The sequence below is a fragment of the Haemaphysalis longicornis genome, unplaced genomic scaffold (assembly GCF_048455015.1).
Source record: "Haemaphysalis longicornis isolate Haplotype H1 unplaced genomic scaffold, Haemaphysalis longicornis Haplotype H1 scaffold_5, whole genome shotgun sequence".
Taxonomy (NCBI): Eukaryota; Metazoa; Arthropoda; class Arachnida; order Ixodida; family Ixodidae; genus Haemaphysalis; species Haemaphysalis longicornis.
In genome coordinates this window covers 37,432,353-37,457,658 of record NW_027526385.1, presented here as the reverse complement: position 1 = coordinate 37,457,658, position 25,306 = coordinate 37,432,353, and the positions used below count along the sequence as shown (strand labels likewise).

At 46.1% G+C, this 25,306-nt stretch overlaps 1 protein-coding gene across 1 annotated transcript in view; it reads right to left on the bottom strand.

Annotated features, from left to right (window-relative positions):
- LOC144138060 (mannan-binding lectin serine protease 1-like) overlaps nucleotides 1–25,306 on the bottom strand; it is a 45,995-nt gene that overhangs the window by 19,942 nt on the left and 747 nt on the right. The window contains exons 2-10 of the mRNA XM_077670134.1: nucleotides 21,165–21,262; nucleotides 18,880–19,045; nucleotides 15,818–15,999; nucleotides 11,326–11,544; nucleotides 9,460–9,627; nucleotides 7,168–7,371; nucleotides 6,474–6,623; nucleotides 3,207–3,366; nucleotides 2,070–2,272 (exon numbers count right to left, since the gene is read on the bottom strand). Coding sequence (XP_077526260.1) covers nucleotides 2,070–2,272; nucleotides 3,207–3,366; nucleotides 6,474–6,623; nucleotides 7,168–7,371; nucleotides 9,460–9,627; nucleotides 11,326–11,544; nucleotides 15,818–15,999; nucleotides 18,880–19,045; nucleotides 21,165–21,262 — 1,550 coding nt within the window. The remainder of the gene's footprint in view (nucleotides 1–2,069; nucleotides 2,273–3,206; nucleotides 3,367–6,473; nucleotides 6,624–7,167; nucleotides 7,372–9,459; nucleotides 9,628–11,325; nucleotides 11,545–15,817; nucleotides 16,000–18,879; nucleotides 19,046–21,164; nucleotides 21,263–25,306) is intronic.

Sequence of the window (25,306 nt, the reverse complement as noted above, 5' to 3'; positions counted from 1 at the left end):
GTTCCTCCTGTGCACTAATGAGAAAAGGGCGATATGAAAAACTGCACAAACTTCGATTCGGTGTTGTAAATTATGTTAATGCTTTTACTGATCGACCGTTTAATACGAAGTATCCGCTCACATCCTGCCACTACTAACCACCAGCAACCGCCGAGCTTTGCCACGTTAATTCCGCATTGCGGAATATACGGTTCTGCTCGAAATATCTGCTGAGCTCTTCCACTGGCTGCCCGGATAAAATGTGATTCTCCCCTTATTTTATCATCCGCGTGCCCGTATGTGGAAGTCACCTCCAAAGAGTACCTCGTTTGCACATGCTCTTCAGCGATGTGACACAGCTAACAGGAATCTTCCAAGTTTACTCTGCGTAAAAATTTTTACCCGCTGCATGGTTTTTTTACCCATACAATATTGTTAAAGGAGTACTGACACGAAATTTCTCGCTTTCCGTTTTTATGCTGTAAAGAATACATATTGGCCCAGTAATTACGAAAATCGAACCGAAAGCCGTCAGCCGCCAACACAGAATTAATTATAGCACGTTTATTGCAACCAATTTCAAATTTGGTCGCCGCGCGGGAAAATGGCCGTTCGAAGGCCAGCCTGCAAGCGGGCCAGCTTTACGTCCCGTTCTCACCCGTGACGTCAGGGACGTTTTTCTTTCCTCCATGCGTTCGCCGCATCGTCTGCTATGATTGCACATGGTCCGCACTCGCCCGCGCAGTCGACATGTCGTCTGAATCGTCAGACTCGGATGAGTCGCTGCCACCCGACAAACAGAACAACTTTATTTGGCTAGGCGATTAGGCCGGCGATGTCTTCGCCGTCGTCCGTTTTTTAATATCACTGCGGCTCGAACCGGCGCAGACCGTGACAGCAACAGCTTGTCGCCACTCTTCTAATCAATCTGATCGCGAAAAAGAAGTTCCACGTGCGAGAAAGTAGATGTTAGTGTGTTGAAAAATTGTGCTGGGGGTTGTTATCAGCGCTGAATTTAAAAGCGGCGTTCAGATATTTGCCGCGAGGGTAAGCCTACGCTGACCGTCAGCGGAGGTTCGGCGCTCCGACCCAGCACTGCCGGCACCGCGCGCGGTGCGGCGAGCGGCCGAAAGATGGCGCCACCTGCGTGCTAGAATCAAAACAGACTGCGGCAGATGTCTTGGTCACCGATCGCTGAAACGGAAATTATTGCCAAAATAAAGCTCCATATGCGAAAAAGGGGATGATAGTGTGGTGAAAAGTTGTGTAAGGGATGGTCATTCGCAGCTGTACAGATACCAGCGATCAAATAGTCGCCACGATACTAAGCCTAAAGTTCCCAACACCCAAGGAGACCCGTGCAACCCCGGGCCCGCTGGCTTGGGCGACAGTTCTTGCGGCCGCCGCCGCGCACGAACTCAGTCCACGTTAGCTCTGCATGTCGTCGCGTGGAAAATAATGCATCTTGGCGTCTTCGTCGATTTGCTCGGACAGGCTTCCACGAGCAGTACTTCGCATACCGCGAGCTTGCCATAGCACAGTTTGGGCGAGCTCGGCGACGCGCACCGCCACGTCGCCGCGGTGCCCGTCGACATCGCGCACCGCGCGGTGCCGGCACCGCGCAGTTTTCGGCACCAGTGCAAGGGAACACCATGCGCCGGCCACGAACTGAAGAGCAAAGACGTCGAACACGCAACGTTTACAAGCATTGCTCACATACAGCTACGCCCACGTCTCCTGCACAAACGAATATCACCGACAACAGCAGCGCAGGATATCGTTTCCGGTTCCGAAAACGACTATATGACGTCACCCTGAACCGGCCAGACAGGCAGGCTGATGTTTCGTCACGCCGAAAGCGATTTCGCTAGTGCTGCCGATTTGTGGAAGCTCGCGGCCTGGAAAATCAAAATCGATTTTAGATGTGATTCCGGCCTCGGATCGCTGCAAAAATTTCTGTGAGGCATCTGTACAAACTACTGAAGCCAATTATATCATTTTTTATGCGTAAAAATTTGGTGTCAGTACTCCTTTAAGTGAAAGTTTCACAAAATATCTTTCATGAACGACTGTGCGTCCTCTATACTCACAGATGCTGCAGTTATTGGAGGGCTTGGGGCCTGTCATGACGACGTGCAGAGTGGCTATTGCCTTCCGGACCTTTGTAGTCACCACGCATGTATACGTGCCCGCCAGACCGGAATGCATTCGCCGAATCCAAAGCTTGCCGACGGACACCAGGTACAATTGCGGTAAAGGCATTGTACCGTTTAGCACCGAGTCGTTCTTTATCCTGCGAGGCCCGCAGCAGCTCAATAAATCAGCTGCAATGCTTCGTGGGGTCATGCCTTATGAGAAAAATATCTGAAACATGTCTCATTTAGAGGAAAATCCCTGTGGAATTCGTTTAATCTGACCAGCGAACAGTCGCGCATGCAAAACAAATTACTCGCTGGCTGAAAAATACAGGGCACTAGGCAGAACTCCAGATTGACATTTCGCTTTTGGTCTCGCTGTAGCTTTATCAATGGCTTAGCCTGTAAACATCGTTGTTGTAGGCGTAAATAGCCCATATTTAGGCGAGGTAAAAAGCAGGCAAGGTCAAACTGTTGGTTTTTGCATTGTAATTGTGCCGATTTAACTTGATGCCTGTGCAAGCGTCTTCATTTATTCAGCATGTCGTTCGAGAAATTTGTTGCACGCTTTAATTTTAGACTTTGAATGGCACCTTACATGTTTGCCAACTTTTTAGGCAGAAAGGAAGGCTAACGATGCCTTCTTCTATGTATCATTGATGTTCATTAACTACTTAGCGGAAACAGGGGCTGCAAAAAGAATTGTAAAATAAAAGGCGATTGGGATTTCTGCCTTTCTAGCAGATGGGACTCTAGCGTTCGAATATAGGAGAAGACATTTACGGCTTTAGTCAGCTCTCATTTCTGCTTGTAACAGCGACCACTTGCGTGACGTATGAGGAGGAACGTTGGCGTTAGCGATATCACATTGTTTGTTCATCCTCACGTTTCCCTAGAATACGAAATAATTTTGCTCCTGCCAGCAATGTACTTCACTTAAGAACTTCGCGTTTTGCCCACCAATGGCGAGTTTAGAAACAAGATATAAACAATGAAAAGCCTGCTGCTATTTACTCCCAAATGTCACATATGATCAACCTTCTCTATTTCAAATATTAGGCGCTCATTTGGCTTTCTACGACTGCTTCTTACCACTCAACACTTGATCCGGGTACCTTAGGGAGGCATTTCAGGATACTTTCGCCGTCGATGGCCACTGTCTCTTCAGCCGATATCTCCAAGATTAGTTGATCGGCTGGAACCATCGAAGGCTCACGCCAGGTAAGTTCCCTAGAGGAGTTTGCTTCTAATTCTGCAAAAAGCGGGAGAGGCGGTTGCCACAAATGAGTTCTCGTGTTAGTTTTTCAAGAAAAACAAGCCTTAGCTTAGGGTTTAAAGGACAACTGCACTGAAATTTTTATCTGTCCAAATTTGATCTAAATAAGTAGTTTATGCTCTTAAAATCGCCATGGCGACATCCTAAGCTTCGTAAGCCCACAGCACCCTAAGTACCGTCGTTCAAAGTAGCTCCGTGCAGACGACGTTTGCACCTGGCGGAGAGTCGACGAAAAAAGTTCCGAGCGGCGTGTGACGGATGTTGTGGAACCTGTCCCGTGGAGCTCGCGCTTCTCCGGCGACTTGCATGGCGCTCTGGCGGGCGCAGGAACGCGTTCGCCCGGGGTTTCTCTGCTACACCACCGCGCTGTACCGCCGTCATCACATGCTTCAAACTAATCGCATAGGTAGCAATATCCGCCTTTTTTTCAGTGAAATAAAAGAGATCAGAAGCCCACGAACTATTCACACGCTTGCGAACGTTCTGCAGCTAGCAAAACTCTTTTTTCTTGAAAATAATATTTCTACTTAAAAATTAGCGCGACAAGCACACTTGCCTTACATTTGTATTTTCCATTGCATCTACCACAGAAAAAAAAGGATATTTTATAAATTATTGACCACTTGCACTTCCACATCCAATATTTGCCATATTTTGGCTGGCCCAACGCCACCTCGATACCTTAGACCTTTCTAAAAATTTGACGACCTAACTGTAGTTGTTTTACAGGCGGGTACACACATTTGTGCGCCTCTTGCCTCACTCGCTAAGTGAACCAAAATCACCCTTGCTCATGGTGACAAATATATCCGCACAGATATCGACCGTCGTCTTCGCGAAGTGCGAAAGCTAACAAAACTGCTCCTCTCATAAGCAATAAACTTGATTTTTTTTCAACTCCAAAGTGAAGTATTTGCTTTTGTAGAGTGTTAGATTTAGTTTACTTGAAAGTAAAATCTTTTCAACAGCACATGTCTCTGGTGAAAGTAGAAAACGGGGGTACATAGGTTACTTTTTTCGTGTTTTAGTTCATCATTTAGCTGTGGAAGCTGGCTTATAGTTTTAGATTCCTTTTATAATTCGATTCTCGATGTGAAGCAAGGCGAAAAATACTGGGCTGATATTCACGAAGCTGTTCGCACGTACTGTATTGTAAAAATGGTGATTGATTTCCGCCCGCGTGCGGTTTATTCCCTTCAAAGCAAGTGATGTCACAGCCGAGGTGCCGGCTACCCAAAGCTTCTTCTCGATGTCGTACGAATAACTCACTTAGTAAATAAGTGCCCACTTTTTTACTCATAATGTCAACGATTGCTACAACGGCAGCTATTCTCATGGAAAAAGAACTGTCGTGCGCTCTACTTCATATCGATTGATAGCAACGCGATGTCGGAATCGCGCCTAACTCCCTTATCCTGAGCAAACGTTCGTGGGAGTTCTTCTGTGGAAATAACAGTGCGAAACGCGACGCTACCACGCGCATTTGAAGGCGGCTCTGAGCGGCCGCCGGTCCTAGCGCGGCCGCTTCCGTTCCATCGCGTACGTCACGTCCGCCCGCCGGTAATGGCTGCTTTTCTATTCAGTTTCGGTTCCGAAAACGCCAATGTGGTGAGCCGTTCGCGTCGCTCGAGTTCGTGTCTGAAACGTAGTATTTTTCATTTCACACTCTTTTTATGTGTACTGTTAGGTGACATTATTTTTACGTTGTCGAAAATTTCAATTCAGTTGGCCTTTGCGTCTTTGAGTCCCTTTTTACGGTTTGGGGAGGGTTACTTGTACAGTCATGGACAAACAAAATGCGAACCCGAAAGCATGAACCATAACACGCAAAATTTTCAAAAAATACTATTCGTGAAGGTCTAATAATGGCGCGCTGTTGGAACGTTTAGAAAGCCACATATCCCAACTTTATTACTATTATTACTCCACACGTCATGCAGTTTGTCCGGCATGGAAATAAATCGCGCTATTTGTGTGTTCTGCCTCATGTTTTCGTGATCTTGTTTCATTAGTCCATGATTGTACACGGGAGGCGTTCTCACCTACCTAACCACTGACGAAAATTTTACTTCAGCAGAACATATTCAGTCCTTTCAACGTTAAGGCATAAAGTTGGGCTAGTTGGTTATCTGACTGCATTTTACTAGCGAAAAATAGACGCGGACGAAGAGGAAGCACACAGGACACTCGCTAGACTACAACATTATTGCACAAGACTCTCAGTTGTAGTCTAGCTTCGTCCGCGTCTATTTTTCGCTAGTAAAATGCGGCCTTTCAACGGTTTACTGTTCCCTGACTATGTGACTGATGACCAGTCCATGACAAACCATGAACGCGAAATTACTCGCAGAATGAGCATGGCGTGGGGTGCGTTTGGTAAGAACTCAAATATCCTGACTGGTAAGCTTCCTCTGCCACTCAGAAAGCTCGTATTTAATCTATCCGCTCTTCCAGTACTGACTTACGGGGCGAGAACTTCGGATCTCACCAAACAACTTGAAAGGAAACTTAGATCGGCACAACGGGCCATGGAACGCCAAATGCTAGGGGCCACGCTTTAGGGACAGGAAAACAGCCGCATGGATTAGGGAACGTACTAAGGTAGATATCATTCTAGTTCAAATTAAGCGAAGGAAATGGGCATGGACTGGTCACGTAATGCGAATGAGGGACAACAGGTGCACCATCCGTTTGACAGAGTGGCTGCCAATAGACCGCAAACGCACTAAAGGTCGGCCAAGAACTCATTGGCGCAATGAGCTACGAAAATTTGGGGGAAAAACATGGACTCAGTAAGCACTCGATGGGCGTGGCTGTAAATCTTTGGGAGCGGCATTCGTCCTGCAGTGGACACAAACAGGATGATGATGATGATGATGGTGGTGCGATGATGATGATGATGATGATGATGATGATGATGATGATGATGATGATGATGATGATGATGATGATGATGATGATGATGATTATGATGACCAGTTCGTCAGGGTGTATTCGCCTATGCATACGCCAACAGGTCTCTCGTCAATTGACGATTTTTTGTTCACTTTAACTGTCCATGAGACGTTTTCTCCCGCACTCACCCATCGGAGCCACCAGGTAGAAATTCGCAATGAACCCTCGCAACTCAGAGACGTTGTTGCTCGAGAACTTCAGTCGCATCCGGCTCTCAGTGGAGACAATGTCCTTCTTTTCGCCTCCGTCTCCGCACACTCGACCCAAGGAATGCCACCCTTTCGAATGAGGCAATATGGGGAGTTAGGAGGAAGATCTTTTGGGGACTATGAAAGCTGCTCACCACACAAATTTGAAGCTGAGCTTTCGGCAATAAAGTTTGGTAATTGCTGGTAAATGCTGGTAATACGTTTTCTTACCGGTAGTTCTCACAACAATCAAACTCTGCGGGCACAGCTTATGTTTAACCTCTAAATATTTTATGCATTACGACAAGGCACCTCGTGGTTCAAGGATTGCGTAGAATTCATTAGACACCTATGTTGTTGGGTCATTCGGGTAAAGTCAGCACCGAAGTTACCATTTTAGTGTGGTTTGCAACAGCTTTCGATTAAAGGCACAAACCATGTAAAGAGAGGACAACTAATGCTTTTTATATATTTTATGAATAAGTGAGTTTCTTTCTCTCAGCTGCAAATGCGTTTTCAAATTAAAGCTCTATATTTCTGTGCAATAAATACTTTTCTGTGGTAATGCGGAACTGAAGGGTATTCAACGGGTAGAACGGCGCCGTAGAATAACTGCGAACGAAGCGTCTCTTACCATCTCTGCGCCCATCCCATATCTCAACGAAATCAGAAGAACAGTTGGTGTCCTGCTCCAGAGAGAAGTCGCTGAACTGCAACAATACCTTCGCCTCCCGTGGTGCCTCGATGTCGATAAGGCAATAAGCTAACGCCGGGTATGTGTCCGGGTAGTTGGGAGTGGTCACCGTGCCATTATGCGAGTCCGACGCCACGGTGCAGCCTGCACGGAACAGGACGTCCAGATTCCACGAAACGACACACATCAGCCACTGCGCCAGTCTAATGAGTAAGCAGGTCAAAGACCTCGAAAAAGAGCCACCCTCTAAAGAAGAGAGGTGAAGCGAAAATAAATCAAACCAGTTTAATGAGTGGGCAAGTCAAAGACCTCGATTAAGAGCAGGCCCTCTAAAGTGAAACGAAAATAAATGAATAAATCCAGTCTAATGAGTCAGCAAGTCAAAGACCTCGATAAAGAGCAAGCCTTCGAAAGAAGAGAAGGGAAGCGAAAATAAATAAAATGGCTTCAACTTTTCGTCGGTAGTCCACAGGTTCTATAAATGGGGCAACCTTTGCGTCAAAAGGTGTGAACGACGTGACCTGACTTTGGGGTTCCACTATAAAAACTGAGCGCCCTCCAACTTTTCCCACACCTTTTTTGGGTTAAGGCGACTCCACAAGTAAACTCGAAAGTGGACTACACATTAATGATGTCATTAAACATTTTAACACAATCTGGCTCTCATCCACAAGAGCTAGAACAGAGACTTGAAAGAACCCACTTCAGGCTTAACAAGTTCACGCCGAATTTAGAAGTCCGCAATTGCGTATTCACAACAGTAAAGACTCTCATAACGTAGCTGCTGCAGTACTACAGGCCATCATCCTTTCCAGGTATGTAAGTCGAAGTAGTTGTCTGTGCTGCCTTAAAGTGCACAACAATATCATCACTACAAGTAGGATGACCGGTGTTTCTGTTCCGTTAAATTTTGTACAAAAGTGAAAGTACGCCGTCGACTAGTTGTTAAACCAGCTTCAATTGACCTAGGATGGCGGTCGTAGTAAGGTTGCGTACGGTGTTTATTGCTTCGGCCTTCATTCTTCATGTATTCGGCTTGGTTTTACAGCCACGACTGCAAATAGAAAGCGTCGTTGCTTTTTTCAGCATAGCCCCACGAGTTCGTCCGTAGAGTTTGTGAATGATGGGGCGACAGCTTTTGCCCTCTTTCAATTACCACAACACGTTACTGTAACGCTGTACTGTAACTTCATTTCCTACGAGAGCACTTGCGGCTATTTCCAGAACAAGTTTCTCACCAGTACAGTTAAAACGGGATGTAACGAACCTGTATGTAACGAATTCCTGGTTTAACAAATATTTTCAATTACCCATTGACACAATATTAAAGCACGTTACATACATCTCGCGAACACATCTCGCCCATGTGTTTGCGAGATGCATGTAACGAAGGAGTTGCGATGGTAAACCTTGATGTAACGAATTCGCCTCGTTGGCGAGTCATTGCTTTTTGCGATTTTTCTGAAAAATAGGCTGAGAAATGCATTAATTTAGCGAATTTCGCCCGTACCGCAGACTACTCTGCGTTCCCACGTGTGAGTGTGGTGCTTAATAGGTGCTAGGCCCGCTTGTAGTGTCGGCGCTCTGCTGCCAGAAAACGAAAATTGTTGTCTTGTCAAGAAAAACTCGAAATTTTAAATGCCGTCTCCGCCGGCGAGAAAGAAGAACGTCGCCGCCCGGTAAAGTATCCCAGCTGGCAACCTCTCAACAATTTTGATTGCGGAAAAGAGCTTCAAGTTCGCAAAAGGCGCCCTTGCAACATACGTTTGGTCCTTAAAACGTGTTAACGCACCAAAAAGTGTCAAAAGGCAAAAGGGATACTGGAGTTACGTTTGCGCGTACGGTTGTAAGTGACCTTGCTCCTTTTCAGTGCCATGTAGTTTTAAATCTCGTGGAAAACCAGCAGGCGCAAATTATGCAGTTTTTCCCTGTGAAATAAATCTTTGAATCCCTGAATAGTGGGTTCACCGTGACCGATGTTTAGCAGTCTGGTTTCGTGTCTGCTTCATTCACGCAAGCCCTAACTCGATACCTGCGTGTAACAAAAACCTGTATGTAACGAGAAATTACGGATTTTTGTCAACTACGTTATATCCAGGTTTAACTGTAGTAGCAGACAACTTTATCTATCAAAGACATGGGTGTGGTTCCACTGTCCAGAAGACCAAGTGACAATTTGCCGATCTCTGCCCTCGAGACCAGAAGAACAACAGACAAACTAACACCACACACCTCCTTCGTGAGTCACTTGAAGGCCTTCTCTGTGGCTCACGTATTGAAGAAGGAAGCCCCGACCGCTTTGAAGATCATCAGACTTGAAATGGACGAGGACGCTATTACTCGTAGACCGGAGAACCCGCGTCTGGGAGTCACTACAGAACCGGCCGAACGACTGGGAGTCTGGAAAAATGCAAGTGCAGGGTTAATTCACCTTTAGAACAAGTGGGCATAACACATATGAAAACAAGGGTAGGAGCTTTGTTACACGCGCAAACGCACCCACACTTCTCAAACCTAAGAGCAGATGCCATGCCACTTTACAAGCCTTTTTTTGATAAAGTTATTGTAAACATGTTCTGATCCCTCTAGACGGAAAATGGCTGCCATTATGAGTAAATGCCTGTCATCGTTCCAGATGTTTGCATTTTACGTATCATCGTAGTTTTTACACGAATCAGGACCTAACTTTACATTGCATAGCCTGGCAGATTAGAACTCGGACATCAACGCACCACGGAATTCTGCACAGCGTCCAAGTGCCAACCGCCGTTAGCATTCGCGTGGGTATAAAAATGTTATTTCTTATCGCGCCTTTTAGCGCATAAGTGTTTTATTCCAGTATGCACAAAGATTTCACTGATGTCATAACCATCACGGAAATGACGCTAGTACAACGAAGCAAGCGGCCTTAAATGGAGCACCCTTGCACACATGGTCTTCTTGTGGGGAAGCAACATTTAGTACTAAAGAGTTATACTTAGGGAGGTTCGCTTTCGGGTTTTATACTTTAATACGAAAGTGTTTTATGCCGGGATACACCAAGATTTCACTGACGTCATATCCGTCACAGAAATGACGCCAGCACACCTTTGCCGAAGTGACCCGCCAGCACGACGTCTCTCGCCCAGCACACTCACAAGACAGCCGCCGACCCGCAAATCATGCTCAGCTGCAGATTTCGCTGCATATTTCACTTTCGTGTTTTACCGATTCCTATTACAGAAGAATCAACCACAGGTTTTTTTTAGGTATGGACGTTAGGGACGCTTGTAAATATCAAGGTGCAAAACAGAACTTGCGGGTCTATTTGGCTGCATATCAACGATAACAAGCGATCCGTAATAAGCGATAACAAGCCATCAAGCGATCCATACTGTCACAAATAGCACACCTTACTCCAGTGCAAGCGATCTACTCTATGGCAATAAAATCCTACCTGTTCGTAAGGTATTTTTTATAGCATAATCGTTTTTTTTTTCCTTTCAATCGCGGAATTCACAGCTACTGTTTGAGTTTATTAACCACTTTTTTTACGAAACAACAAAGTGACCAGATTTGCAGCCAACCTTAACATTTTTCTACCTGCATCGCGCACAAATTATCTAAAAATGACCTCTGCCTTTGCGGTCATTTCTGAATGGAATGACCTGCCTCTTTCTGTTAGATCGATGTCTCCATCGCCATCATTCAAAAAGTCGTTTCAATTTTTTTTCTGTTAACTTATAAGCTAGTTGTTCTTTTTTGTTATATAACCTAGGTAATTGTATTTTGATTGACAATGTCTGCCGTTAACCAGAAATGCTACTTCCCTTTTGTCTCTTTTTTTTCTTCTTTGCGTTGCTTTTCGTAGCATGTTGTGTCACTTAGCTAATATTGATTACTCGCCCCAAGGTATTGAATAACTGATAGCGATGCACTCGTATTACGTGTTACTTGTTTGCTTGGTCTGATTCATTGTTTGTTAGTATTCATCGAGGGTTCTGTTACAGTATCTAAATTTGGGACCCTTGTCTGTATAATAATTAATATTATTACCCTACTACTTTTTTGGAATCCTTAATAAACTGAAACTGCAACTGCAACAGCAGCCACACATACCCTCGGAAGGCCCGTCGAATATCTCGACGTAATCGAAGGCACATGCCACATCGAACTCGAGCGCGATCGCCTCGAAGCGCATGACGATGACGCGGTCCGGTTCGACGTTGATAAGGTACCAGCAGCTTCTGTTGTTCGGGTACTCCAACGGGTAGCCGGGACTCGTCAGGTTGCCTTCCTCCCCGGTCAGCGTGTCGCTGCACTCACTGTCGGCGAGCTCTGCGCTTTCATACACGCCGTCGTAAGAGTTGCACAGTTTTTATCGAGAATGTTGTAAGGGTCAACTGCTTGACGAAAGCATTATGAGATTACCATTTTCACCATAAAAACTATGTTTCCTTGACTACAAGCGAAACTTTGGCGCTACGTATGCCCGCCACTGCATCCAAATTGTCCCAGTCACCCTCATTATCATCATCACCATTATCACGAAAGTGGTGATCTGAGAGAAGACAACCCCAACAGGTTAATCATTGGAGAGGAGAGTACCCTGTTTTCTGTTTCCCACCTTAAAGCTGCTTGTATATTTAGGTAAACATAGCGAGCATAATTGATGCTTAGTGGTGAGGCCCGATGAATTACTCTCATTGAAACAGATAATTCCCAAGTGGGGATCATTCAGTCGGCTTTCCTTCTTCTATGAAACGTTACAGATTTCTGCATTCATAGTGCGTGCCTTATAACCCCAGCATGTTTTTTTTTTTTTATTTAGAGTGATGTCAGTTTTGTTGAAAGAGCTCGCACAAATGGTATAGCTCTCTACACCGCTTTTCGATTGCTATACAGGGTGATTAAAGTAAAGTCAACAGTTTTTTTTTAATTAGGCGCTTAGATGTGCGTGAAGACAACCGCTATGGCGAGGTTATGCGCGAGGGGGGACACACAGTGATGTGGTAACAATTGATGTCGGTGGCTTAATTGACTAGAACTGAATAATTAACTTTTTCGCGGTTGCAGAAATCAGGCATGTTTGTATGGAAGAGTTAGGCGCAATCTTGTTTCTACGCAGTTTCATTTGGCAGAATTCTTCCAGCGCATTCGTACTCCGAGATATCAAACTGCGAAGTTTAATTACCGTTCGCATAATTACGCATGCAAGACAGCGACGACCGCCGCAAAGCTCCTCCCTTTTGTGACGTGCTTGTTGTGCACGGCGTTTAGTTTGACAACAGGGTAGAGGCGTAGGAAAAAGTGATGACTGGCACCCTTTCAGTCTTGGCTGGCGTTATCGCAATCGGCAGTAAGGGGAACCGCTATCGAAAGGGAGGAGCTTTGCGCCAGTCGCCACTGTCTAGGATGCGTAATCATGCGAACGGCAATAAAACTTCTCATTTCGATATTTCGGAGTACGCATGCACTAGAAGAATTCCGCCAAATGCAACTGCGTAGAAACACGATTGCGTCCAACTTTTCAATGCAAACATGCCGGCTTACTTCAGCCACTCAAAAAGTAATTATTCAATTTTAGTTAATTAAGCCACCGACATCAACTGTTACCACCTCATTGCGTGTCCCGCTGGGCGAATAACCTCATTGTAGAGATGGTCTTCACGTAACGCCAACCGCCTATTTTTAAAAAAACCGGTCCACTTAAATTTTATCACCCTGTATACAGGTCATAAATGAGTATTAAAATGTAGAGAGTTAAGCCAATTCGCCAACTACGCGCCAGAGAAAAAATTCGCCGGTACACCTTTTCCGAAGTGACCCGCCAGCAGGATGTCACTCGCCAAGCACACCCACAAGACAGCCGCCGACCCGCAAATTATGCTCATTTAGCTGCAGATTTCGCTGCCCATTTCCATTTCACTTTCGTGTTTTGCTGATTCCAATGACAGAGGAATCAGCCACAGTTTTTTTCTTTACGCGCGTCCCCCCTTGCCGAAAAGTGCCGTACGTGCTGACTTACGAGCAAATATTCCTACGGCAACACGGGCTCCTCATTATGCACTTTCATCTACGCACGTTGCGATTTGAGATCCTAACAGAAGGAAGTATTCCTTCCCTGCGGGATAGCGGCCGCAGTCGCATCCCGCTCCAATAAAACTGATGCATTTCTGCTCTGCGCTCGACTAAACTTTTTAAATTTGTTTCAGTTGTCTTGGATTCATGTAGCTGTTCAAGCGTAGCACACTATACTGGCGACAGACTCTGATTGTCGAAACTATGAACGTGAATAACAGCTCCAATTCAGGGGCGATTTCAATGGGTCGCCAAGCAGAAGACGATGAATCGACGCAAAAATCGCTGTTATGTGACCATGCGTTCCTATCATCATCATCGTCTTCTCTATAATCCTTTCATCACCTAACGACCCAATAACTGGCCTCCCTCCCCCTCTCCCACTTCCTACATTTGTAGCAAGGCCTAAAATATCCTGCGAGCCTACCAAGAAAGCCTACCAGGCATGTCCGAATGTGATTTGTGGGCTCAATCAAACCATATTATCTAGATGTTCGATATTTGCATTATCGCGTGTGCAGACCTAGTCGAAAATGATGACAAGAAAAATTCCTGCAGTAGGGGCACCGCGGACTAGCAAGGTGCCTATGCGTTGTCCATTTGGAGATGACGTCCGGAGTGTAGGCCGAGTCAGCGTAGACTTTATTAGCGAAACTTTCTCCCGTTCTTGACAGGGACTGCAGAGGAGCAAGAAAACCAGGTGGTGAGGCGTCGGCAAGCCGTTGCCGGCTGAGAACCTCAGCCTCAGCAACGGCTGAGGTTAGCAACGGCTTGCCGACGCCTCACCACCTGGTTTTCTTGCTCCTCTGCAGACCCTGCCAAGAACGGGAGAAAGTTTCACTAATAAAGTCTACGCTGACTCGGCCTACACTCCGGACGTCATCTCCAAATGGACAACGCATAGGCACCTTGCTAGTCCGCGGTGCCCCTACTGCGGCAGCAACAATACACCAAACCTTTTCCACCTCATCTGGGATTGTTCAGCTTACTCGACTGAGCGCGACCAGTTCCTTACAACGCAAGTACGCCCAACGACTTCGGAAGAACACGTCCAACACGTCAGAAACAACCCCGAAATTTTACAGAAAATTACAGAATTCGGTCTTAAAACAGGTCTCTGTAAAGTAGTATGATGGCGGATCGTTCACCCACTCTCTAGATGGCCCCCCAAAAACACACTTTGTGGCTCCTGAACGGCTCCAATTGCACACCCCAATCATGGTCGTATTAGAGTGTCCTCGCCACAACTTCAACTGTGCATACCGTGCTAAGCTAACCCTCACAGTGCATTGAGGACTTTATGTGATCCATCTTCCTCTACCCCCTTTTCCCATGTCCCCCAACAGGGCCCATTGGCCTCCTCCTATAATAAAGTCATCCATTCCATTCCCGTACGATAGGCATTCTTGTTCGATTTTTGCGGCATTCCTGTTGTGATTTTAGACTGGGGAAGTCCCAACATCCCCTTGAATTTTGCGTATAGATTTTGCACTTCTTTGTAGAATTATCGCATAGTTCGACTTCTGCTGTCGCCTTTCAGTTCGGTATGCCCTGGCGCTACTGTGTGATCGCGAGGCGGGAGCTTCATACATTTTTCTGCGTTACGAGCGCACAGTTGGAGTGGTATGGCTCGGATGTCGTTCTTCGGTTGTCGTTCGGATGTCGGAAAAAGAAAAGCCAACCCTCGATTACTCAAGACGCATCAGGAGTAGCTTCGCTGCATTCCATCTTCAGAGAGTGGATTGGACCCCAATTTTTTTGAGACGGTGGTCTTCCCTGGGCTAGTTAAACACGACAATTTTGATCTGTCGTCTGTCTGTCTGTCTGTCTGTCTGTCTGTTTGTCTGTCTGTCTGTCTGTCTGTCTGTCTGTCTGTCTGTCTGTCTGTCTGTCTGTCTGTACCTTGATTCAGCCGCCCGGCCAAAACTTGAAAGAATTCTTGAACAAGACGAAACAAAACAAATTCATGATTGATACTACCAGCGTTCCTTTAATTGAAAATAAACGTGGGTGTTGTTGCGCGGTAGAGAAAAATGCATTGAAAATATTTTAACCCCCATATACAAAACGTGCTCGCACTCCAGCCTCAAGCTCGTGGCTCGAGCGCCAAGCTCAACAGTGACAAAACATCTCCACAGGTGACGCGCCAGGAATGCGAACGCGGGAAAATTGAATTTCCAGAATCTCCATTGCGTTAATCATGGGACGACCGAGACAGGAGGGAAACAGTGTGAGAGGTGGGCAGAGTAGAGAGAAGGGGTGGTTAGCAGGCAGCAGCGGCAGAAGACTCGTCATTCAACAACATTTGCAGCGAAGTGCGCAGATACGCGGCTATTTTGTTATCAGTTTTTGCAACCGACGAGGCCGTGGCACTACTCTCCGATAAGACATCCACTATCTTCACACATTTTCGGGATTTTGTAGCCCCTTAATAATCAAGAACCCAGCCCGCAGTGCCCATGTTACTGCAGTCGGTGTTCGTGGCGATACCTAATCAGTGGAAACTGATTTCAGTGAAACTTGAACTCACCGTCTAGTCCGCTGTCGGCAAAGAACTCCATAAAGAAGCCCCTCTCCTCGTATGATTCGTCCGACCTGAAGACCACTGTGACGGCCGTGGAGTTGGTGTAAACGGTATGGTTATTGACGGCGCCGCAAAGCTTGTCCACAGATTCTTCCGTCGATCCGATGAGCAGGTCGACGTGATCGTACCTACCAGTAATAGAATATTATTAATGACGAAATGAAAATGTGTCTAATAAAGCGTTCTTCGACCAGTCACTTCTCAATCGAACACCTCTGGGTACCTTTCCTAATATTCCCCATTTCTCATTTTGCAGATATGTCAATGCGCTGTAGACGCGTGGTTGGCACTACTACACAGCCGTCATTTCGGTGACACTGCTCTGACAGTCCACGTGCTGACTGTGCTCTCGGCGTAATCAGTGTCCTGTCACTGCTCTTTCCCCCTTCACGCGTTGCCTTATTGAAATCACAAGCTCTTCTGTCTCTACCCTGTAGCTGTCCTAATGTCGCTCTCGTTTGGACAGGAAGTCGGCTGTAAAGAAGGCTCCTTTAAGTATATATCTCCTTGATAAATATTTAAAACAAAACTTTCTATGCCTCACTGATGATCTCCAGTGCCCGGCAAAGCGCACTACAAGAAAGCCAACTTTTCACAAGAGACTCAAGAAAAAAAACGCTCCATGGGTCGGAATCGAACCTGGGTCCTTCACGTTATGAAGCCGATGTCGATCCGATTGCGCCACTCCGGACTTTTTTTTCTGTATTGCCTTACTTTGGCAATACGAAAACCCACAACAAAACACTACATTGATAAAACTGCTAGCCGGCACTTGGGTAGCAGAAAGCCGGCTAAACTTTCTCAAACTTGTCAATGTTTCCATCTCAGGCAACCATTCTGGAGGCTCAGGCTGAGCCCTCCATACTTCAATAATCAATCGAATAGGCCCAGAAAAGTACTCTTAGAACGCTTGCCATCAACATCACGATGGCGTACGGCCATACGCGACTTTTAAATGCCGTGCAGGGCCAGAACCATGACGAGGTCCTACGGTACCCTGTCATCACTTTCGATGGGCGAGAATCGCGCCATTCCACAGTCTGCACAGACTGTCATTTTAAAGCGGAGGTTTGTTGGTCTCACTGATGTAGTCCGGCACACCGCGAAACTCTGGCGAACGATAGGCTCCACAAGGCATGTCAATCATATCGCACACACAATAGAACAATGAGGAAGGAAGGAAGGAATAGTACAGGAAAGGCAGGGAGGTTAACCAGAATACTGTCCGGTTGGCTACCCTACTCGGGGGGGAGGGGATACGGGAAATGAAAGGGAAAGAAAGGACAGCGGTACATATTAAAGGAGAAAATGAGAGAAAGAAAAGTAGAAAAAACACAAGGCGTGACCAGGCAACTATAAAGGCGGTACAAACAACGCACACAACCAGAAAATGCACAAAACTAATACGGTCCACTGATAAAATGGGCGAAATAAGGGCACTGCACTATAGTAATGTCCCTACAATCGTTCAGACAGGCCCGTGTCCTTCAAAAAGAGCAGTAGGGCTTTTATAGCCTTTTTCGGCCTGTGTCGGACAGCGCCTATGGCACAAAATTGTCTGCGCTGTAAAGGGGAGGTCGTCGAGTCGGCGAAGTGTGGTGGAGAGCTGTTGCCTCGGCGTTACGAAGCGGTCACAATGGCACAGAAGGTGTTCAATCGTCTCGTCGGTGGCGCACGCATCACAAGCAGGGCTGTTGGCCATTCCAATGGTGTAGGAGTAAGCCCCGGTGAAGGCAACACCTAGCCACAGGCGACAAAGTAAGGTGACGTCCGAACGTGGCACGTTATTAGGTAGGTGGCGCTGCAAATCTGGGTCGAGCGAGTAAAGACGAGCGTTAGAGAACTCGGGTGTATTCCACTTAGCGAGAGTGACTTCCCGGGCAATGGACCGCAGCGACCTTGCAGCATCAGTGCGTGATAGAGGGATGTGGGTCAATCTTGCACTTGTGTGGGCGCCATGAGCCGCTCTATCCGCCTGTTCGTTCCCAGTAATGCCGCAGTGGCTTGGGAGCCACTGGAAAACGATATCATGTCTATGCCTGACTAATGTGTCATATAAGCACCGGATTTCAGCCACAAGTTGTTCGTATGGGCCGCGGCGGAGGGCAGATTGAATGCACTGAAGAGCGGACCTCGAGTCGCATAGCACAACCCATTTTTCTGGCGATTCCTGCTGGATGAGTAGAAGGGCCTCCCGAATAGCTGCCAATTCAGAAGCGGTTGACGTCGTCGAGTTTGAAAGCTTAAAATAAATTTCGGTCGACTTCTGTGGTATCAAAACAGCGCCGGCAGAACTGGACGTGGTGACCGACCCATCCGTGTAGACATGGACCCGGTCTCTGTATGCCTCATGTAGAAAGAGTAGGGAGAGCTGTTGAAGACCGCTAGGTGGAAGGTAGCACTTACAATACTGTGCCATTGTAAAGTCATCGATGCAACAGCGAACGTTTAAATGGTGAAAACTTCTCTGTTCAGTAAAGGCAATCATCTTAATACGTGTCTTTATTCAAAAAGACGATTAAGCACTACCCTCAGTGATCACTCCACTACATTCATCCTTGCCTTGACTTCGAAACTTCGCCATTTGAATCGCAAGCAAGGAAGCTTCGCGTTTCAACCATCGCTATAGTAGACGGATGGTCATCAATTTTTTGTTTGCTTCATTAAATTAATCATAATAACTCCCTGACCATTTTCGTGCTATCAAATTTACGTCTCATCGTTTTATCGTCACTGTCTTTTTACTGCTTTTGGGACCTTCCGTATTTTTCTGTCATGTTTCCACGTGGCCAGATCAACGCTGTCTCGTCACGTTTCCTGTCAATGTCGGGTAACAACAGGACTATCATTACTGCTATATATACTTAACAATCCTTTCGGAATTGATCTGACATTGCTATAGCAGTGTCCTAAATGCTCCCACTCCTACGCCATCACTGTTTCGTGGACATCCAGGTGCTTCCTTAGTACTTTGTAGCTGCGCATCTGCTGGGAAATGTTACACGTACTCGCATCCGGGTGACCCCTCGACCTCGACGTTGACGAAGTGCAGCGTGATGTTTCTGTCGGCGGTGATGATCCATCGGCAGTTCATGTTGGACTCGTACTCCTTGGGGTAACCTGGACTGTACAAACGAGCGGGCTGGGACAGCGCCGTCAGGTTGCCCCCGCACTCTGCGCACAGATGTTGCACAAACAGCTTGGTTTTTCCAGCCATGAAAGCGTGCGTGCGCATACAGTCATAGGTAGATGGAATGAGAACACGAAAATATGATCGAGAACATGCAAAATCAAAGAATATGGATTGTGGAGATAAAATAGTGACTTGCTAGTGGTCTACTTGGAAAGACACATCTTCAGTCTTTCTTACTGTAATAACACCACGCGACTATTTCACTTGCACGGGAAAAAATCGCACTATTTTGTGTTTTGGTTCGTATCTTCGTGTTGGCTTTCAATTTGTCTATGGCTATACGTGTGTACGTGTGTGTAGTGGTGTGTACGCGTGTGTAGGAGCGTGCTTTTCTGTGTGGCACTAGCGGACTCGCCAATGGGGGCAGGACTATCCTGGCAGCCTTCAGTTAAGAGTGAAACCAAGCCTCATCTGACCGCCATCGCTCTAGTCCCATTCATTCTTTACGTGAAGGGCACCTGTGAGCTCATCCGTGGATCGGGGCACGTACGGGTGTGTATGTGCCTAAATGTGTGCGGTTTAATGGCTGATTCAAGGGGAGCAGTGGATTATGGGTTTGTGCCCTAATGAATTCGATACCTTAATACCCGGAATACTCAGTCGGGATAAGCATCTGTGCGTGTGCGTGTGCGTGTGCGTGTGCGTGTGCGTGTGCGTGTGCGTGTGCGGGTGCGGGTGCGTGTGCGGGTGCGTGTGCGTGCGTGTGTGTACGCGTGTGTGCGGGTGCACGTGCGTGTGTGTAGCGTGTGTGTACGCGTGTGTGCGGGTGCACGTGCGTTTGTGGGAGTGTGTGTGTGCATGTGTGTGCGTGCGTGTGTACGTGTGTGGCTGCGTGCGTACGTGTGTGCGTGTGTATGCGTGTTGGACGCCCATCAAATCTCTTTCTATAGAATGCATGCATTTGAAGCCGCTGTTGCCCATTCAGTATGGTAAAGAAGTTATCTCGCGTTCGTGTTTTCCGTTCCCTTCCCATTTTCTACACTTGCACCGTTTGCCGTACACATACTCCCGTGTACCTATGTATGTGTGTCCGCACGTGTGTGTGCATGCATGCACGTGCGCATTTGCCTGCACTTGTTCACCTTCACATGCACCCGCGTGGGCATGCGTGTATGTATGTTTTGTTTGCACTCACGAGCGTATGTGCCATGCATACATATAAATTTTGCTTTATATGTACTTATTTCCAGTATCCATGTTCCCCAGTAAGTTACGACGGTGGATTGTACTGAACTTGCGTGTATGCCAATGTACTTTGTAGTATACCTTGTCACAAGCCCTGTCTCAGCGCGTGCTAATGTACCCGACTGTAATCTTAATTCCTTAAATGTATAAATTGAGTGAGTGTGTGTGTGTGTGTGTGTGTGTGTGTGTGTGTGTGTGTGTGTGTGTGTGTGTGCGTGCGTGCGTGTGTGTGTGTGTGCGTTCGTGTGTGCGCGTGCGTGTGTGTGTGTATGTGTGTGCGCGCATGCGTGCGTGCTTACGTGTGTGTGAGTGCGTGTGCGTGCCTGCGAGCACGCGCGTGTGCGGTGGTACTATGTACTTTGTGACCCCTGCACTTCATAACCAGTCTCCATGTTTTACCGTTTGTTTATCTGTGTGTCCCCCTGTCCCTTTTGTGTGCACCACCCAAGAAGGCCTAGTGCTGTTGGTGGGCACCACCCAATAAACCACAATAAATAACAATAAACCCCTAGCGTTCGTGAGTTTTCTATCCATGTGATTTACTGAAATATCAAGTTTCTTCTTCTTAAGAGAGGCCTGCCAGTACAGATTTATTGCATGTTTTTTTTTATTATTTTAGTGTAAGCTGCAAACTTCTGTCTATTGCATGAATCCACGAGAGTACTTCGCGGCCGAGCTAAAGGAATCGTGGAAGGACCACTCCTTTCTAGAGCTTTATCTGCTTCATTAAAGTTTATTCTCTCTCTCACTCTCTCCAATCCTCCTCATCACATGCTCATCTTTTGTTTGATTCCTGTCAACTGTACAATTGATAAGAAATGCGATAATGATCATTACTTGACTTGTTTTGCGGATGCTCCAGGTGTTCCATGCCAATTATCTTTATTTCTCTTGTATGAGTGCACTTGCACTAACCTCTGAATTCCCGTAATGGCTCAGACGAGACACCCAAAGAAGCTTTGGTCCGGCCCCTGAGGATTTGCACCGAGCCGTCCACAGAAAACCGAAGGCATCTGCAGAGAGCAAGGCATTATTTCTGGTTTAACGAGCTCCTGGTTTGGTTTGAAAACGGCGTAACAGTACGACAAACAGCATCATTATAACTGTTATTGTAAAGTCGGATTGCACCCTTGATTTTCTGATCGCGGTAACATGCATATTAATTGGTGTTAAGTAACTTCAACTTATCACGTGTTTGTGTGCTTTCTGTGGACTCAGAAAAATTAAATGTTTACGGTGCTTCTTGGACACTTCGAAGAGTTGCTAAGTTCTAGATCCTATGTTCAAGCACCCAGAAACATCATGGGACATTTCCGAATAACTACATACATGGCAAAACGTTACTCTTCCTAGAAATGATCTAACTATACACGTGTTGGAATAGCAGACACAAATTTAGAACCGAAGCTAATCAAGCTGTGTTAGTATAGCTAATCCCAGCACAATAATTTGCAGCTAAGGTTGTTTTAAGCTTCTCCGAAATTTATCCATTCAACCAAAGGAAGCATTGTCAACAAGCGAGCTCATGCGACTATGTCGAACTTTATAGATGGAGCCCTTAAAATGATAAATTTAGATGAGCATTCTGAATTATTTTCGGCATGATAAATTGTAAATTCCCTAAAATTAATGAAAAATATTGTACGTACGTACGTACGTACGCACATACATGCATATTTACAAAGAAACATACATACAGTCGAGTCCACTTATAACGATACCGTTTATAACAATATATCGGATATAACGATGAACGGCTATGGCACCGTTCGCTTTTGTATGCTTTCCATGGGAAATTAAATCGCTTATAGAATGCTCCAGTGCCGCGATATCGAATATAACGATTGAATCCGGTTACAGCAAGCACCGAAAATGCGAGCTTCCGCCGTATCTCCACGCCAACCACGCCGACACCACGCGCCGCGATGCGCCGCGCATCCTGTCCACCCCACAGAAAACGAGTTAACTCAACGCCACCTAGAGAGGGTTAACCAACGAGTTAACGTGTTAACCAACGCCACCTTCTCTAGGTGGCGTTGGTTAACTGCGCCGCTTACGAGGAAGCGAGAGGAGGAGGGGAACAGATCTCCCTTAAAACACCCTTCCCGATGCCGCCGCTTTGGCCCCGTACCCCTGCCCACTGCTTTGAATTTGACTGGGGGACTCTCCAACTACCTCCGTTTTTCCGCGGATCAGACGTCAGGGCCGATGTTTTTGAAATGTCTGAGCGCCTCACTGAAGAGGCTATCGTTGCACAGATACGTGCTTCGTGCAGCGGTGGCAGTGACACCTCTGACGACGCGGTTGCACAGCCTACTCGGGTAGCACCTTCGTAGGAGGCCCAACGCATGATAGTCCCTCAGGGACTTCGTTTCCACCAAGGACACTTCGCTCAGCTAGGCGAAGCCCCTATAGATGCTTTTTAAGAAGATGTGCGCCAGCTTCATGTGCAGCAAGCAAAGCTGACCGAGCATGGCTTCTTTTCCGGAGATAGGTAGCAGTACAACTTTGCTGGCCTGCAGATAAAATGTTTTGAGCTCTGCTCCGTCTTTTTATTTAGCAACCCGCATTAACAATCATCGGTTATAACAATGGGATGTCCTTGGCACTTGGACATCGTTATAAGTGGACTAGACTGCACATACGTACATACATACATACGTACATACATACATACGTACATACATACATACATACATACATACATACATACATACATACATACATACATACATACATACATACATACATACATACATACATACATACATACATACATACATACATACATACATACATACATACATACATACATACATACATACATACATACATACATACATACATACATACATACATTAACGTAGAATGAGAGGTTCGTTGAATGAACGAGAAAGCATTCTTACATGCGTAAAAGAGAGCTTAGAAGCTGTGTTTCACCAGCTCCCTGCAACCACCCGCTAAGAAAGCAACGTTCTGGTAATGGCGCTAGGGTGTCTTGCAATCGCCGCGATGTGAGGCGCGAAGGAGGAACTTCTCCGGTGTCTTGGCGAGATAAGCAGGCGGGCGCGCGTTCATTACACGCGGCGAGAATTTCCAGAGCGCGTAAACGTCTCCTTTGAAACTTTGCGGGTTTGGCTTAGTTCTCGCTACACAAAATTCGCAAACGTGGTAGTTTAAATACAGTGCAGTCAACTTACCGTGGTCGAAGAGCCATAAGCAGATATTTTTGCCATGCAACTTATCCAGCGAGCGTTAAAAGAAACAGGCGTAAATTAATTTTCCCTGGTAACTGCAAAACAAAATTTCGATTAATGCTTGTTTTACGCAGTTTAAAGTGTCACCTTGTTCTCACTGTAGATGAAAGCAACTCTGCGCATGGGTCACAAAGTTTACACATCTTGTCGGAGCACGCTACATGGTCTATAGATTTGAGCCGGCAGCACTTGCATAATTTTTAAGCAGCATTGTGTCACTTTTTTATATTTTTTTCTTTCAATCAAAATCTTTTCTGGTGCGTAATTGTATAGTCATTTTATAGTCATCCACAGGCTCACCTGGAGCAGCAGTTTCAGTTTTAGCATGGCATATCTCAAAAATTCTCACGGAACACTGTTCAAGCGAATGTGTAGGATTAATCACTTGAGAGCAATGCAGGGGTTGTGGCAAGTCTTTCTTGCATCAATGCAGGAGAACGTGATAAGTGCGTAAAGTGTTGCTCCAGCTGAGACGGCGGACGACTGCAGTGCATAATTCCAGTTCCCCCCAACCTGACACTATTATTTGCCTCCGGACATGCTAATGCAAAACCACACAGTCAGAATTTGCTATTGTTAACATACATTATCCTAATGGGAAAAACGATGTCGAGCTAACAGCTCGATATATATGACAGTACGCACACCTATCATAAAACAGCGCACATTGGTCACACTCATAAATTACGGTGTTCTCTTGAGCCCGACATGTGATGTTGTGAAGAACAAAACAGTTCCACGTGCTTGAACCTCAGGTCTAAAAGTCACATACGTAATTACATAGGATTCAATTTACCCCATGTGTCGTTTTTCATTCGTCATTCCTTAGGAGCCAATGTCAGAACCTTATGATTTTCATGCTCAGTGCAAAATTTTGTAAGCGCTTGAGAAACCATCAAATAACACCTTCCAGGCGTTTCCTTTAAAAAGTGTTTTAAATAGTACATTCTCATTTCGATCTATAACTCGCTACATTGTTATCTAACAGATTTTTTAGAAAAGCTTGTTATACAGAGATAGAACTTATGTGACCAACAACCTGTTCAATATTAGCGGTATCTGATGCTGCAACAAACTGTTATTTTAACTTATGTACATGGGCGCGATACTATTGAGCCCTTCATCAGATCGTATAAAAACGCATTCAGTATTTACCTACGGTCTGACACCTACACACGGCTGGATCAAGCATGAACAAGATATACCAGCTGTTTGAAATATTATTCCACGCCTAAATACCACGGCTAACGCTACCTGAAACTCTGATTATCTGCCATCATAGCACCTTTCAGCAATTACTGCTTGCGTGTGCATATATCCCACAGAGTAGGATAGCAAGGTAGACTTTGGTCTTATCGACATTCTTTCGGTATTTCTTAACTGTAAGAAGCAAAGCGGTAAGCCAAGGCCGAACACGTCTACCATACATCCTTGGCGTGGACTGATGATCCAAGCACCTCCGGTAACACGCTATAGGATATATAGGAAGATATAGGATATAGGATAGGCTATGGGATGTAGAATATAGGATATAGGAAGGCTGCGCAGAACAGACTTACCACCAACCAGACGGGCAGCCAGAAGGGCTATTAAGACGAGCAAACAAACACTACATCTGCCTCCGTATAGGACCACTGCCCCACAGGGTAAAATCCCCGGTAGGCAAACACTGCGGTTGATATACTAATCTGCTGAAAGAGGTTTCAGAATGTTCTCACACCAATAAAAGAACGCTAGGCTTACGGACGCCAACCCGGCTCCCACACTCTATTTACCCAACATGGCTGACATGGAAGAACA